The sequence below is a fragment of the Narcine bancroftii genome, chromosome 3 (assembly GCF_036971445.1).
Source record: "Narcine bancroftii isolate sNarBan1 chromosome 3, sNarBan1.hap1, whole genome shotgun sequence".
Taxonomy (NCBI): domain Eukaryota; kingdom Metazoa; phylum Chordata; class Chondrichthyes; order Torpediniformes; family Narcinidae; genus Narcine; species Narcine bancroftii.
Window position 1 is genome coordinate 111,897,304 of NC_091471.1, and position 15,060 is coordinate 111,912,363.

At 35.7% G+C, this 15,060-nt stretch overlaps 1 protein-coding gene across 7 annotated transcripts in view; it reads left to right on the forward strand.

The window, feature by feature from the left end:
* The window catches only part of pds5a (PDS5 cohesin associated factor A), a 222,185-nt gene that overhangs the window by 59,850 nt on the left and 147,275 nt on the right, over positions 1 to 15,060 (forward strand). For all 7 annotated transcript variants that reach the window (XM_069924889.1, XM_069924887.1, XM_069924892.1 and 4 more), the window contains exons 5-7: positions 2,241 to 2,338; positions 6,765 to 6,891; positions 9,455 to 9,535. In XM_069924889.1, the coding sequence (XP_069780990.1) occupies positions 2,241 to 2,338; positions 6,765 to 6,891; positions 9,455 to 9,535 (306 nt within the window). The remainder of the gene's footprint in view (positions 1 to 2,240; positions 2,339 to 6,764; positions 6,892 to 9,454; positions 9,536 to 15,060) is intronic.

Consider the following 15,060-nt stretch of genomic DNA (forward strand, 5'->3'; position numbering starts at 1 on the left):
GGAATTCAAGGGGGGGGGGGGGGGGGAAACCATTTAAAAAAAAAAATGGATTCTCTCTCTTGGGAAAACTAGAGGCTGTAACTGCATTAATGGTGCAACTATCTCATCTTATCATGCTAGGCGCACATTACTTTGTTTACCAGGATTTCTAATACTTGCTGGGAGCACCTGGTATGACCCTCCAATGGATGGCATTTGGCTCTCATCTTTGTCCAATGTGGCCATCTTTGGGGTTTGAGATCTGGGTCCTTGTATTAACCCAATTAATTTGGCATCTTGGATCCACAGTACTGGCTCAGCACCGAGTCTTAATCTACTTAGTCCATGATCGAGCACGTCATGTGGTTCTATCACTGACTTAGACCTTTGCCTTGACCTGTCTATTACAGGACCAAGCCCATATTGCGATTGTAGCATTGGCTCATCTTTGGTATTCAATATTTTCTTTTTCTGAAGTCCTTCATCTAAACTTGATGCTTTTGATAATTTACTTTAAGCACCACATACCACTGAGCCTTCTAGTGCCTGAGACCTAGCCTCATTAACAGCAATTTTTCTGTCCAGTTGCTTTTGCTTTTTTAGCTGCTCTTCCTCCATTCTTAGCTGCTCCTCTTCTCTCTATTGCTGCACCTCCTGTAGCTCCTCTTCACTTTGTTGCCACACCCGTTGCAGCTCCCCCTTATCTTCTAAGTCCAATTCAAATTGAAGCATTGCCTTTTCCACTTTAAGAGCTGCCATCATCTTGAATTTTTAATCTCCACCCTGCCATCAGCTTGAATTTTTAAACTCATAGATTCAGTACTTGAAACTCTGAAGCCTGCTCTCGAGCTTCTCTTGCACTATCGCTAGGTCCTGTTAGGTTCTGTACATCAGGTGTTGCTTTAATTTCTTACCATGTCTCTGTTTTAGATTGTTCATCCTTCACACCACCATCTTGTAGTATAGCTTCAGCCACTACCTTCTGTCTGATCTAAATTTCTATTAATGGTTTTTACTGTAGTTCAATAGGATGTGTATCCCTAACAGCTGTAACCTTTCTCTTATCTGTATCCTACCTCAGTCTTGCTTGAAGAATCGCTTTGTTTCCATCTGTATCTAATTGCCACTTTTGCAATTAATATTTAAGTTCCATTTTCTTCATCTTCTTGACATATAGCTCCTTAGCAGCTACAGTTGCTGCTTCCTCCATTGTGTTGTTTGTTGCACTCAGACACCAAACATGTACAAACAAAACCAAAATAGTCCTCCTAGGACAAGTGGCAATTGCACCAAACAAACTGTCCTAACTTGTAATAAGCAGACAGAAAGGACTTCCAATAGTCCATTGGTCTTGGTTATTGATGTTTGTGCCTCCTTTATCGATTTGCTCTAAGCAGAGTCCATCCGAATTCAATTTCCAATTTTTATGTGTTCAATTCTATCTTCTATTGACTTAACAAGTCCATAGTCCATTTTTATTGACTAACGAGTCAATAATCCACAATTCTTTTTGACTATTGCAACTATCTCCCTTTATAATCGCTTGGACAGCATGTAAATGATGTTGTTTTGACTTGTTAAATGAAAAGTCAATTTTAAAGCAGCATTGAGTTTTTCACTGTTTATTAGAACTTTATGCATTAAGAACTTTGATAAAGCAATTAAACTATACATCAAACAATTAATAAAACAATAAAATATTAGTACATTCAAAAGAATGGTCAAAAAGAATTATCTGGACCATCTTCATGTCCCTTGGTTCTAAAAAAAAAAGTAGCAAAGCACGAATCTACATTGTTTATTTTAAACATGGAAGCGAGGTAACCTTGGAATTAACTGTTATAGGTGAAATACTCATGGAATTTGTAAATAATATTCACGGGTTGGTTTCTTGCAAAAATATGATAGCAAGTCATTTTGACCTTTTAAACCCTAGAATAATCGCTTTTTAAGTTAGAGTAATCTGGACTCGCATTTTTGTTCTGCAATTAGCATTTTAATTTGAGTTCTGTTGTATGGAATTCCGGAAGTTTATCACATTTTGTATCGAATTACAAACATATTTGAAAATAGTGAATGAAACTCACCTGATGGATGTGCTTTACTTTATCCATCTAAAATTATTTGGGATTACAAATTTTTTTGCATAGTGGTAATGATTGAACGTTTGTGTAATCGTGATGTTCTATTGATATTGAATAAATTGTTCTTTTAAATCTACATTAAGGACAAAAATTGGTTAATGTTATTCTGTTTCACAGAACCTGGCATGGGTAAAGTCCTATAACATCTGTTTTGAACTTGAAGATTGTAATGAAATTTTTATACAGCTTTTCAGGACCCTCTTCTCGGTGATAAAGTAAGACTTTTGAAAACCTATGAAAAGTTGTTTTTTCCTCCTGTGGCTTATTATTGGTGAAGAAAATTTTTGAGCACATTTTCCTTTGCTGCTTGCCTTTTTAAATGGAATTGTATCTGTTGCACCAATTATTTATTTGTAGTATCAAGGTTTCCTAATTTACTTAATGTTGCTATGATCCTCCCCCCAAAAAATGTTTTAAATAGGCTCTTAAATGAATGCATTTTTATTAATTAATGGTAGAAAAGTTCTTGATAAGTGTTTTTATTTATTTCATGCTTTGTGTTTTGTAATATTAGGCTCTAAAAATTTGTGATTTTTCAGTTTCTAAGCAAATGCATCCAGAACTTTTATCGGTCACTTAGTGCACACTCCTCAGAGATCTTTGAATGAAGTCTCTTCCTTAATCTCCACCCTGATTCTGCCTGTCCTTTAACTGTTCCTTTTCTCACCTTTCTCTCCCCAATGAACTCCTCCCCTTCCTGTAACTTCACCTCTCTCGCCTTCATTTGCCCAGTATATAATTATCCCTGAAGCCCTCCCCAGCAGCACCCCATTCACTTTTTATTCTTTCCCATTTTTTCTTCAGTTAATTTTGACAATGGGTTTGGATTCAATGCATTGATTGATCTTTGCTCCAACTTTTCTTTGTTCATTTCTTCATAAATGAATATGTATTTCTCTCTATTCAGTGATCATTGTTGTCAACACATCTTTGGAAGAAATGTCTTTATGTTCTGTTTAGGAAATGTCAACCATTATTTTCTTTTCAGCTGAAATACCACGTGAAACTCTTTGTGATTTGAGAGTGCACTTCTTGGATTGACTTGTGTAATGTTTCCAGTAAATTTTTAGTTTTAATGTTAGAAAAGCCATAGTCCAAGGTCAACTTCACATAGGTTAATGCTACATAGCAAACTTATTAACATTTGACGAGTAGGAAAATATATTTGATAGTTGTAGCAAAAGAAATTACTATTATACAAACTGCATACAGTACATTAAAATTGTAGTTTACCATGACTGTTTTTCAATTACAGAAGACAGTTTTGTTGTTCACTGATATTACAGTGATGCAATATTGTATTTCAGATCTGTGTCATACATGAGTTTGGTTTCTTTAATTGAACATCTTTTAAAAAAAACTTAAATTCATAGGGTATTGGTATATCGTAGTGGTATTAATCAGCTAGTCTTTGAAGTTGTGTAACTCAGAATGTCTGAATAAATTAGGTGATAAATTATAGGAAGTCGGAGCAAATTTGCTGCAAGTCTAAAAACAAAAATAGGAAACGCTGAGGTGTCATGCAGTATCTGTGGGAAGAGAATTGGAGTTGATGCTTCAGGTCAGAGACCTTGCATCAGAACTGGGAAATAAAGCTAATTGTAAGTTGAAGAGCAGATAGGAGAGGATATGACAGGGCAAAATATCTTTGGGAAGACCAAAAGTGCCCACATAATTCTGGTTCATAGATTATTGAAGAACTGAGAGTTGGAAGGCAACAGGGACAAGGAAGAACGGGGCATGTTAAATTTGTGAAGTCATCTGTTGCTGGTACCTGAAGCCTGGAGAAGATTAGAAGTGCCCAGTAGTCTTGTGAAGAGTGGACAAACTTGATATTCGAGATAGATAATCTTGCAGCACACAAGAGTTGACATTAAGATTATTAGATGGCTTTTCTGTCAACTCATTGTTAATTTATTTGAAGCCTATTTTTCAGTCACCCCTGAATTAAATTATCTATTTATCTAAGTCACTTCTTGATTGGATTAAATGATTCATTGTTACAATACCTTATCCAATCATCTATTTTAAGAAAAGAACTAATAATATTTTAATGTTGCACTATGGTGACATTAAAAGATAATCCAGATACTTGCAGATCACACAGAACTATTTGACACAAGTTGAAAGTTATGTTCTTTAAAAGCATGGGTATTGTTTGTTGCATTGCTCTTGTATGTAATAAACTTGAATTAGGCAGTTGTTACTTTGAAGTAATTGTAAATTCTTTGCTCTTAAAAGTTGAATAAAAGAGGGAAGTGGGTTTCTTTTTGCCTCTTTGCATTTGTACTACAGTATTTGCAAACTTTGTGAATGTACAGAGTATTTAACATTTATGGAATAAAATGGTCAAAAGCTTGCACAGATTTTTAAAAATGGAAATAGCAGTTTTGTTTCATGATTACTTGGGTTTCTTTTATTGCCAAATACAGTCAAGTCCTTGGGAATATACAAAGCTGATGTGACTTGATTGCCATAGTAAAATTGTTCTACTGACCATCACATCTGTGCTATCTGTCTGTTAACTTCAAATTGCCTTTGTTTTTCTCTTTACAAATAAAGTAAGACATTTCTTCAATTTTAGTTTGGAATTAAATTAGATGTAGCTTTGAAATTTTTTTTTCCAATGAAATGGGTTTCAATAAAATTGGAATTTGTATCTCTTCAAGCCTAGCATGCACAAGTAAACATGAGCTCTGTTTTTCCTTTACCAGCTCACATTTCCCATCACCCCAACGCTGAAGTAGTTAACTTTCTTGTTGGACATTTCTCTAGCAAGCATTTATTGCTGTTATTCATCAATCAGCCTTAACTGATGGGAACATACTTGCATTTTAAGAAAAAAGATGTGATTGGCAATACCCTTTTGCCGTGTTTGAACCAGGAGTTGAAACTAATTCTTATCACACTGCTGCCTTACTGAAATCAGCCTGTTTGAGATCAATTAAGAAATAAAAAAGTATGTCTCGATGCCAATGGCATTTGGACTGTTTCACAATATGGCGAATGATGGAATTCAAATATCTTTAACCACATTATGGCAAAATTTGACTTATTTTACCTCCATTTAATCACCATAATATCAGGATTTCAAATTAGATAATTTTAAATCAGTCTTTCCTGGAGTACTGTGACTGTGTCATCACATTTTAATTCTCTTTTTTTAAAGTCCTTTGGCAACTTTACCATCTAATCATTTCCTTTCATAGATTGTCAATATTTTTAAATAATCTTGATGGCAAGATAAAACATAGAAATCTACAGCACTCTTTGGCCCACAATGTTGTGCTGACCTCATAACCTACTCCAACAACTGCCTAGAATTTCCCCACTGTATAACCCTCCATTTTCTCAGTTTCACCACTGTTGCTGGCAGCAATTCCATGCACCCACCACGCTCAGTGTGATGCCTCTTGTATCCCCATTGTATTTAGTTCCAAGCACCTGAAAACTAAGCCCCCTTCAACTTTGGAGGGGAGAACCTATGGCCATCAATGTCTCTAATCATCTTGTACACCTCTATTATGACATCCTTCGTCCTCTGTTGTTTTAAGGACAAAAGGCTAAATTCACCCAACCTATCCTTATGCTCTCCAATGCAGACAGTATCCTTGTAAATCTCTGCACACTCTATATGGCATCCTCATTCTTCCTGTAGTGAGTTGACCAGACCAACTTCCGATTCAAAATAACACACTTTCCGCATGTTATGCAATGTAATGAAATAAAATCTGTCACTTGAAGGCATTGTCTTCCTTCAGTTTATCAGATTTGGAGTCAATAAAGTTGATTATCACCACTTTGCCTATCTATGGTTGGAATATACTGTTTTTTGTTGTTCATTTCGGGTTTTTTGGTTCTGAAAAACAAGTTTTAAAAAAAAAAATATATTCTTAATATCTTGCTGAATGACAGTTTATTGCATTCATATACTTATCCTGCTTTGCTTTCATGTCAATTGTCATTGTAAGCCAATGAATTGGAGATGGTGGGAACAAGTAACTGGACTTCAGTTAATTGTATAGCTGTTCATTTCAGAGCACATGAATAACACCATCACCTTTATTCACTAAAAATAGAATAGTTTCTCCAGATCAATGTTGTGAGTTGATAATGATTGCATAAAAATTGTGTCTAAAACATTCTGGTTGCTAACAGCAGTGCAGCTAAAGACTTGATGAGAGATTTATGTAGTCAGTTATTTTCTAACCAAGAATATGCAGCATTTAAGTTTCAGTATTAGGAAAGCTTGTTGAATATTTTTTCTCCCACTGCTGAAACAGCAATCCATCCTGTTCCTATCAGGTAACAAGGATGATAAAATTGAATTCAACAAAAAGAAATTGTTTGAGAATAATTTGAACATTTTTGTTTCAAATAACACTCTCTGGAGTATCAATGAAAAAAGATTCTGCTATCGTGAAGTACTCTACCCTTTGAAGAATGAATGGTGGCTCTGTAATCTGAGGTTTTATTGTAAATACTAAAGAGTCCGTTTTAAGGAGCTATGAATGGGATGAACTGGATTGCTCTTATGAAGAGCTATTATCAACTCAGTGGGTCAAATGATCTTCCAATCTATGATTCTGTAGTGGAGGCAGATTCAATTGAACTAACCATTTTAACATACTCCTATCTCAGCAACAGCCACAATCAGAAGGTTCAGATGCATATGTTGGATTTGATGAGTTCTATCATCATGGAAGGAGATGGAGTAACTCAGGACCTACTGGACTCCATTCTTATCAACCTTATTCCTGCACACAAGGTTTGTTTCTTGACCATAATATTTTTAAGGTGATCCAAAATATTCCAACAAATTAAGTTACTGAGTATTGTTCAAAACAGCTATTTCCTCTCTCTTCTGTTTTCTGATGGTGTTACCTGAAACATATTCTGATGATCACCATTTTCCATACCTTCTATAGATTAGGGAAGTCCTTGGTGAGTTTTCTTTGGCTTTTCATTGAGTTTAAGATTATTAATGTATAAAAAGTTTAAGCACGAGACCCTTGCACTTGCTCTGCAATTTAGTGAGAGCTTGGGTCGTCTTTTACTACCTGTACGAACACTGCATCTCTTGATTGTCTTAATATTCAAAAATCTGTTTATCTTTACCTTGAATATACTCAGCTGCCCTCTTGGGTGAAGAATTCCAAAGATTTATGACCTTCACAATAAAGAAGTTCATTCTCATCTTCAACCTGAGTGGTCAACTCTTATTCTGATAGTGACTTCCAGGTCTAGACACAAGTCTAAGAATCCTTATCTTTTCTGAGATGATCTCTGAATTTTGTATGCTTCAATGAGATTGTTTTTCATTTCTCAAAATTCCAAGTATGTCCTTCTTTTGGTTGATGATAATACCTTTGTTCAATATTCCACATGCAGTCAAAGGAGGATAATAAGATTTTAAATGTACTCATGTCCTTTGTAATTAAGACCAACAAATAATTTTCATTCCTAATTGCTTGGAGTACTTTTATTAATCCATACACATATACCCCAGTCCCATCGAACTTCAAACAATTCTCAATTTGGAAAACTTGCATTTGTTTGCTTTTAAAATAGATTTTTAAGAATAAACATTGTTTATTCAGCCACATGATGGTGAAGTGATTGGGAGGAGAATGGGGTTTTGAAGAAATCATTTGCGACTCCCCCTTGAAGGAAAATTGAATTTTTTTTTCAGATTTGTTTGTTAAAGTAAATTGTTTTCAAATAATACCATTGTCATATTGGAATATTTTTCTATTTGTATTTTATTTTAACCTACAATAAGTCAGTTAGTTTGATGTGTTTTTGATCAGGAGACCTGGTAGAGCCGAGAAAGGAGATAGAATGGTATCGTGGTACAGCTGGTTGAACAGCTGCCTTGCAGCTTCAGTGGCCCAGATTACCACATCCCAAAAAATTGCTAGTTCAATTGACCATGCAACTTGCCCATAGCGAGAAACTGATTTAAGTTAAGATTAGTATTGATGGATGCTTAACGGTCGATGTGGACTTGACAGGCTGATGGACCTGCATCTGTGTGAAGAACTATGAGGAAATAAACTGGACCGAATTAATTTCCAATTTTTTTTTAAAAAGGATGATTAAGAATTATGCTTTTTTTTTAATGAGCAATCTGCCTATTTGTGTAAATTACATGGATGGCATAAAAAAAATTATATAATTGAGACAACTTTTTGAGGGAGAGACCCTAAGGTCTGCCTTTTTTTCCCTGTGTTGTATGCTGCTAATCTTTTGGTCTGTTGGAAGAGTCCAACAATTCTAAATTCTGCATTTTTTTGAATATGTGATGACAATCTGGAATTCAAATTTTAACTTGTTGAGGCTAGTTATGTTTTCACTTTAAGATTCAAGATTCCTTTATTGTCATGTAATAGTACAGGACATGTAATATTACACAAAATTGCATTCTGCTTGCAATTAGTCAGACAGAGTCGCCATCTGTGTTGCCAGGTGCCCCTTGCAATAAGAGAAAAAGAAGCAAAAGGGAGTCCCTTCAGAGCCAGAGTGTGGATTCACCTGCAGCCCCACAGACTCCTGTTTGATCCAATGGAAACTGAGCTCCCAAGACCAAACCTCTGACACAATCAGGAAACCTTCAGCACTCGGGTTCCTTTTGGAGCCCTTCTTGGCCTTGGCACCCTCAAGTCTTAACTCATATGCTTTGTTCCCAGCAGCCCCCAGCCCCTGCTGGTTCCTTGACTGAAAGTTGCCTGTGTGGGTCCCTCAGCTGCTGAGCTTTCGCTAGTCTGCTGCCGTGGTCACTGTCCTGTTGGGACATGTCCTCTGCTTCTCCTTCTCAGTGTGGAGAGTTTGCCCATTTTTGGTGTCCTGCATCAGTTCTCTGTTCCTCCAGAGTCTGTAACCCCTCATGGCCACTGCAGAGTATAGGTGCTGCCATCTGGGGCACAGACCCCTGTTTTTAAAGTAAAACACGGTCTGCTCCTTCAACAGACTGTTTATTTTTGGTGTTTAAAAATGCCAACCAGAATTGAAAAATCTGAACAACCTGTTCAAGTTTGTGTAAAACAGTTATCTGAATGAAGGCAAAGATTAAATTTGTATTCTACCTTGGTATCTGTGGCAGTTGCTGACGAGCCATGAGTTTCATTGATTGGTGCACTTGCCCTTTGGGTATAATCGCGAAAAATGACAATGAAGATGTAAATAGTGATATTTGCTTTGCATTTCCTTCCAAAATTGCTTCATCTTAGCATAATTAATAGGAGATGTGCATTTTTAGATTACACATTTTGAGATACAGTGTCCACCATTATAAACATGTACATAAAGGCACTTATTTTTTTTTATTTCAGAACGTGAACAAGCAAGCTTATGATTTAGCTAAAGTACTCCTGAAGAGAACTGTTCAAACAATTGAACCATGTATTGCCAGTGTAAGTACTTTGATAATCATATTCCAAGAAAATAAAAATTCATCTTCATCCCACAAGCTCAAGCCTATGATGCGTCGAAGTGTTCAGTTTTGATTCTGGCACTTATAATATCCATGTCTCAAATATCTACCTCTTTCAGAATACCCTGGGATTCATTGTGCTCTGTAAACCAGTCCCAGCATGTTTGGAATGATAAATCAGCCAACTGGGACGGTTTTTAAGAATTTTTTTGCTTTCCCTGGTTAGTTGCTGCTTTTATTTTTCTGATCCTTCAGTCTGTGATAGTAACATAAGAGTTTTAAGTATTTGGAGGGTTTTTGTAACTCTCCATCTGTCAAAACAGGTACAGTTGGTTTGGATATTTGGCAATGTCAACTTTTTTTTAAATCTAAAAGAAAGACTTCTGCATCTTGGTAACATTTTAATCTGAACCAAATTTATTTGGTGCTATACCCCTTAACCTGACAATTGAAAAGACTCAACATAATTATAAGAAATAATATTGCAGTTGTTCATATCTTTTTCCTTTTACAGAAAATGAGTATAAATAACATTGTTTCTTTTTTACCCCAAACATCTCCTGCCCTAATGATAGGATCCTTAATTCTGTCAGAAAAAGCTAATCTTTGTGGTGCAGTGTTCTTCAATTTATATTGGCCATCCAAAAGGACAGACTACTGTCATTCATGCTATCCTGTTGCTCCTGCCATTATTTTTTTTGAATATGCTTTGAAGTCCATTTTTCTACAGTTTCGTAAGACTAGTTTTTGTCCTAATGTCAGGTACATTTCTATTCTGCTGGCAGTTCAATTTTTAGTTCTTTTAGACATTTTTTGACTTTTGAAAAAAATTTAATGCTTAAAGAGCATTCATGTTAATCTATTCTTGGCACTTTTTTAATCTTTTAGTTTTTTTTTCATAAATAAAAAATTTCCAAATTAACTATGCATTTTTTATTATGTATAAATATATATTTATAAATAAAAAAAACTTTTTTTAACAAAACAAAACACATCAACCCCTTCAATTTTAAATCCGTACACCATTAGGGATTACAGTTTGGTTTTTAAAAAGAGAAAATTTTCATTGGGGAGGTTATTTGTTTTTATAATAGTAGCACTTTTTAAAATTATATCTGGGCCCCTATATAGTCCAAATATGGTTGCCATATTTTTATAAATATGTCATATTTGTACTTTAGATTGATTTTTTTTTACCCCATAGGTATACAACTGTTCATCTGTCTTCCATCGTGCTATCTTGTTGGCCCTTTTTAAATTCTGGAACATGATCTAAATTCTCAAATTTGTTTATAAAATTTACCCTTATTCCCAATCACAGAAGCTTTCAACAAGGCCATTCTGCTAAGTTGTCCTATCATTGTTTAAAAACTTTCATTATTTTTGGATATGATCAGAATTTCATGTCCATTTTTGATATTTCTAAATACATTACCATTTACATTTTTGTCTTCATGTTATGCAACTACCACATTTTGGGCTGTTAATCCTCAAATATCCATATATGCTCCTATCTTGTCCTTCATTTGAAATGGAAAAGCTATGGTATTTTAAAATTTCTTCTTGGGAAGTTTAATTTATTTCTTATTCCTGATTGCTTTGTGACAATAATAGGCTGTTTTGTTTAAGCATTGTACATATTACATTCTTGGCACTTCAAAATGAAATTTAGTTGAAACATCTTGGGTTTTGACTGAGTAATGGTAAAAGAACAGCAATACTTCAGGGTGGTGTATAATTTGAGAGCATTGACTGATTACATTTTGTGTGGGGAGGAGGGGTGCTAGAATAGAATCCACTAAACAATTGTGCTATAACTAAGTTTTTCAAGGTTGGATGTGTATCAAATTAATAATTCTTGTATGCAATTTGAGGGTTTTAACCAAGATTTAATATATCCATTACGGGATTCTTACTATCATATGAAATACTGAGATTTTACAGTTAAAGTTTGGAGATGCTGGGGTAGAATACAAAACCAAAATGTGTTGAGACACTGAGCAGGTCTTGCAGCATCTATGGGAAGTAAAGGATACCCAATGTTTTTGGCATGCATCCTTCTCAAAGGTTGAAGTAAAAAAACAGACAGTTGCGTAATTAAAAGGTATGGGGAGACGGGATGAGGGTGGGAAAAGAAGCATAGGCTAACAGGTAAGATGTTGGACAAATGTGCATATTGGTTTCTCAGCATTTCTCTTCAATTCTCCCACTTTTATTCACCTGAGGCTTCTTACCTGTTGGCCAGTGCTCCTCCCCCTTTCCTCCATCTCCTCGTTCCCTTTCCCCATCCTTTTTTATTCAGACATCTGCCTGTTTTTTCTAATTCCTTTATGAAGGCTCAGATCCAAATTGTTGCTTACTTTTTACTTCCTATAGATGCTGAGTGACCTGCAGAGTTTCTCTAGCTTGATTGTGTATGATGTGTTTACAGTAGTAACACCTCGTGAGTTCAAATAGCATTATATACTCTGCATTTCTGACTGAACATGCTTAAAGAAAACTACAGTACAACTCCAATTATCTGAAATCTGATTCTCCAAAATCGTCATTTATCAAAATTTTTTATAAAAATTTCAGATAAATGAGGATATCCAAAACAAATCAGAAATTTTCAATAATCCAATTTTTTTTCAGAGCCTAACTAATCTCACAGGTTGAAAAAAAATTCACTCGTGAAATTAGAAATGATTTTCCTCATTTCAGGTTGCTCCCTCCTCTCTCTCTTTTTCCATTTTTTTCTTTACCTTCCCCTATTGATTTTTCTCTCCAACTCTCCCTCTCAAACTGTGTGCCACTATCTCCCAGCTGCAAGCAGTCAGAAGAATCCCTTGTCCTGGCATCATCAAGGAGAGTGGTCTCTATAACTCACGGTACAATGTTTGCATACCACCAACTGAAAACCTACTTGAAGGACAAATTGGGAAGCAGGCTGACGTTACCAGAAGGAAGCAATTTTGAATATGTAATTACAGACACAATGATAATTAAAAGATTTATAACAAACATGTGCATCAAACTGCAAGAGAAAGAGAATGAGGAAACAAGCTGTAAACCCAAACAAAAGTGGGAACAAGATCTAAACATAAAGATAAAGAATGAAACATGGAAAAAGCTATGCTCCGGAACGATGAGAAATACAATAAACACGAAGTTACGAATGATACAATATAATTGGTTACACAGGCTATACACCACGCCCCAAAAGTTAAATAAATGAGATCCAACAGTATCAGATAGATGTTTTTGCTGTAAGAAAGAAACGGGAACAACAGTACATGCATTTTGGGCATGTGAGAAAGTGGAAAAGTTTTGGGAAGATCTAAATCGGGTATTAAATAAAATCACAAAAAGCAACATACCAAAAAATCCAGAGATCTTTCTTCTAAGTAATATAAGAAGTAAAGAACTTGGACTCAATTTGGATGGAGCACAAAAAAGATTTATTATGATAGCCTTAGCTGTAGCAAAAAAATGTATTGTGTCAACCTGGAAATCAGAAGATAGCCTGAGAATACAGCAATGATACATAGAAATGAATAAATGTATTCAATTGGAAAAAATAACATATAATTTAAGAAATAATATCACAGTATTCGAACAAATTTGGGAACCGTACATGGAACACAACAGAGAAGTCCTACCGCGGACCTCCACCACCTAAAATGACAGAAGGAGAAGAAGATGAAATGAACTGACCCAGTATGTAAAAGTAGATGACACAATTTTCTTGTTTATTTTCATTGTGTGATGACATTGTTTAATGGGTTTAATGCATCATATATGTTGAACGTTGAGTGGGTGGGGAGGGAGTGGGGGAAAGGGGAGAAAATGACACTGTATATTCAAGAGGGAAATGTTTGTGTGTATTTTGGTCAGTATGGTTCATAGTGTGAAAAATTTAAAAATTAATTAAAAAAACGAGAGTGGTCTCCCAGGCAGGACTAGGATCTCAGGCTCAGTGGCGTTCCCTCTCCTTCCCTCCCTCATTGACTCAACGGAGCTCCCAATGCTGACTCCAAGCCCTCCCCTCAGCCTACTACCACACATGCACACCGGGTGTGGGGGAGGATTCTGAGTCGGGCGTCGGGAGCTCTGGTGACCAGGGAGACACCCATCCGGGAAGCCTCCCCAGGGTTCAGCGGCAATGATGGTGATGTGTGATGTGTTGGGGATCGGCACTGGTAGTTGGGAGGTCTCGGAAATTTGTGGCAGTGCTGTGGCTAACATTTTTTTTGGTGAGAATTAAATATATTAATGCTTAAAAAGCCTTCTTGTTATTGATGTTTAAACATTGATACAAGTGATTTGATGATGCTACTGGGCAGTTTTAACCAGTTTTTTGAGAGATAAAAAAACATTTATCTGATTATAGGCCCGGCCCCAGCCATTTTGGATAATTGGAGTTGTATTACATTCAGTTGATTTGCAATTATTAAAGTTAGAAACATTAATGAAACTTTTTCTCTTGGATATCTGCTTGCTCACAATAATTCTCAATCAATCTCTCAGAGGTGTGGTGTATGGAACAATTCACTTTTGCATTTCTTTAGGCCTCTCAACTTAAGTTCATCATTCTAAAATACAAGTGATGCTGCTGCTACTACAGGCTTTTTATCTGTGTTGAAGTTGATTTTTCGATTTGATGCGAATAGAGAAATGAAAGAGGCTTTGTGACATATTGGGGTTTTTGGGAAATTTTTATCTCCATCTTAGCTCAATATGTGTCAAGATATCCCATTTAAGCATGCTGAAGTTGTCATTAATTTGTTGTACATGGCTCAATGGTTCTGTCATTTCACATGATGGAGCTATAAACTGGAAATTAAACTACACTGCCATTACCTCCTGTTGTAAAACGTTGAATCTGTTTGTTGCCCCTACAGGAATTTGGAAAGTGCCTTGCTTTCAGCATGTTTATTCTGGCAGTTAAAACCAGGATCCTGTATCAATATTATGTGGAACAGCTAGTTTTCTCTTGGATGCAAGAAAGTGTGTTTTATCATGTACTGTGTGGCTGATAATATCTTTTCAGGTTGATGATTATTTAGTTCTGTTCATCACCACGTGGCTTCCTTTCACAATTAAATTGACAGTTTCTGTATGACAACTGTGTCATATTATTGATTCCTTAGCTGTTTTATGACATGACCTATCAAGTCAAGGATAAAGGAGGCAATATACCTGGAGATGGAGGAGGTTGGGGAGGTCCTAAATAAATACTTTGATTCAGTATTCACAAAATCAGGGTGGTGAGGTTGGAATAGAACGTGGAGATTAAGGAAAATAAGTGTTGGATCTTAAAAACATCAAGATTGATAAGTCCTGGGGTGTGTTACATGATTTTGTAGCCTCAGGTTGGAGAAAAAGTTTTTAAAAAGTGTTTTTAAAAAAAAAGAAATAGAAGGACAAGAAGAAATAATAATATTTAAAGTAACAGAGAACAGCCTAGAGATGTCTCCAAAGAAAGAAAAAAGCTGCTGCTTGCTCAAAAAAAACCAACAGAAA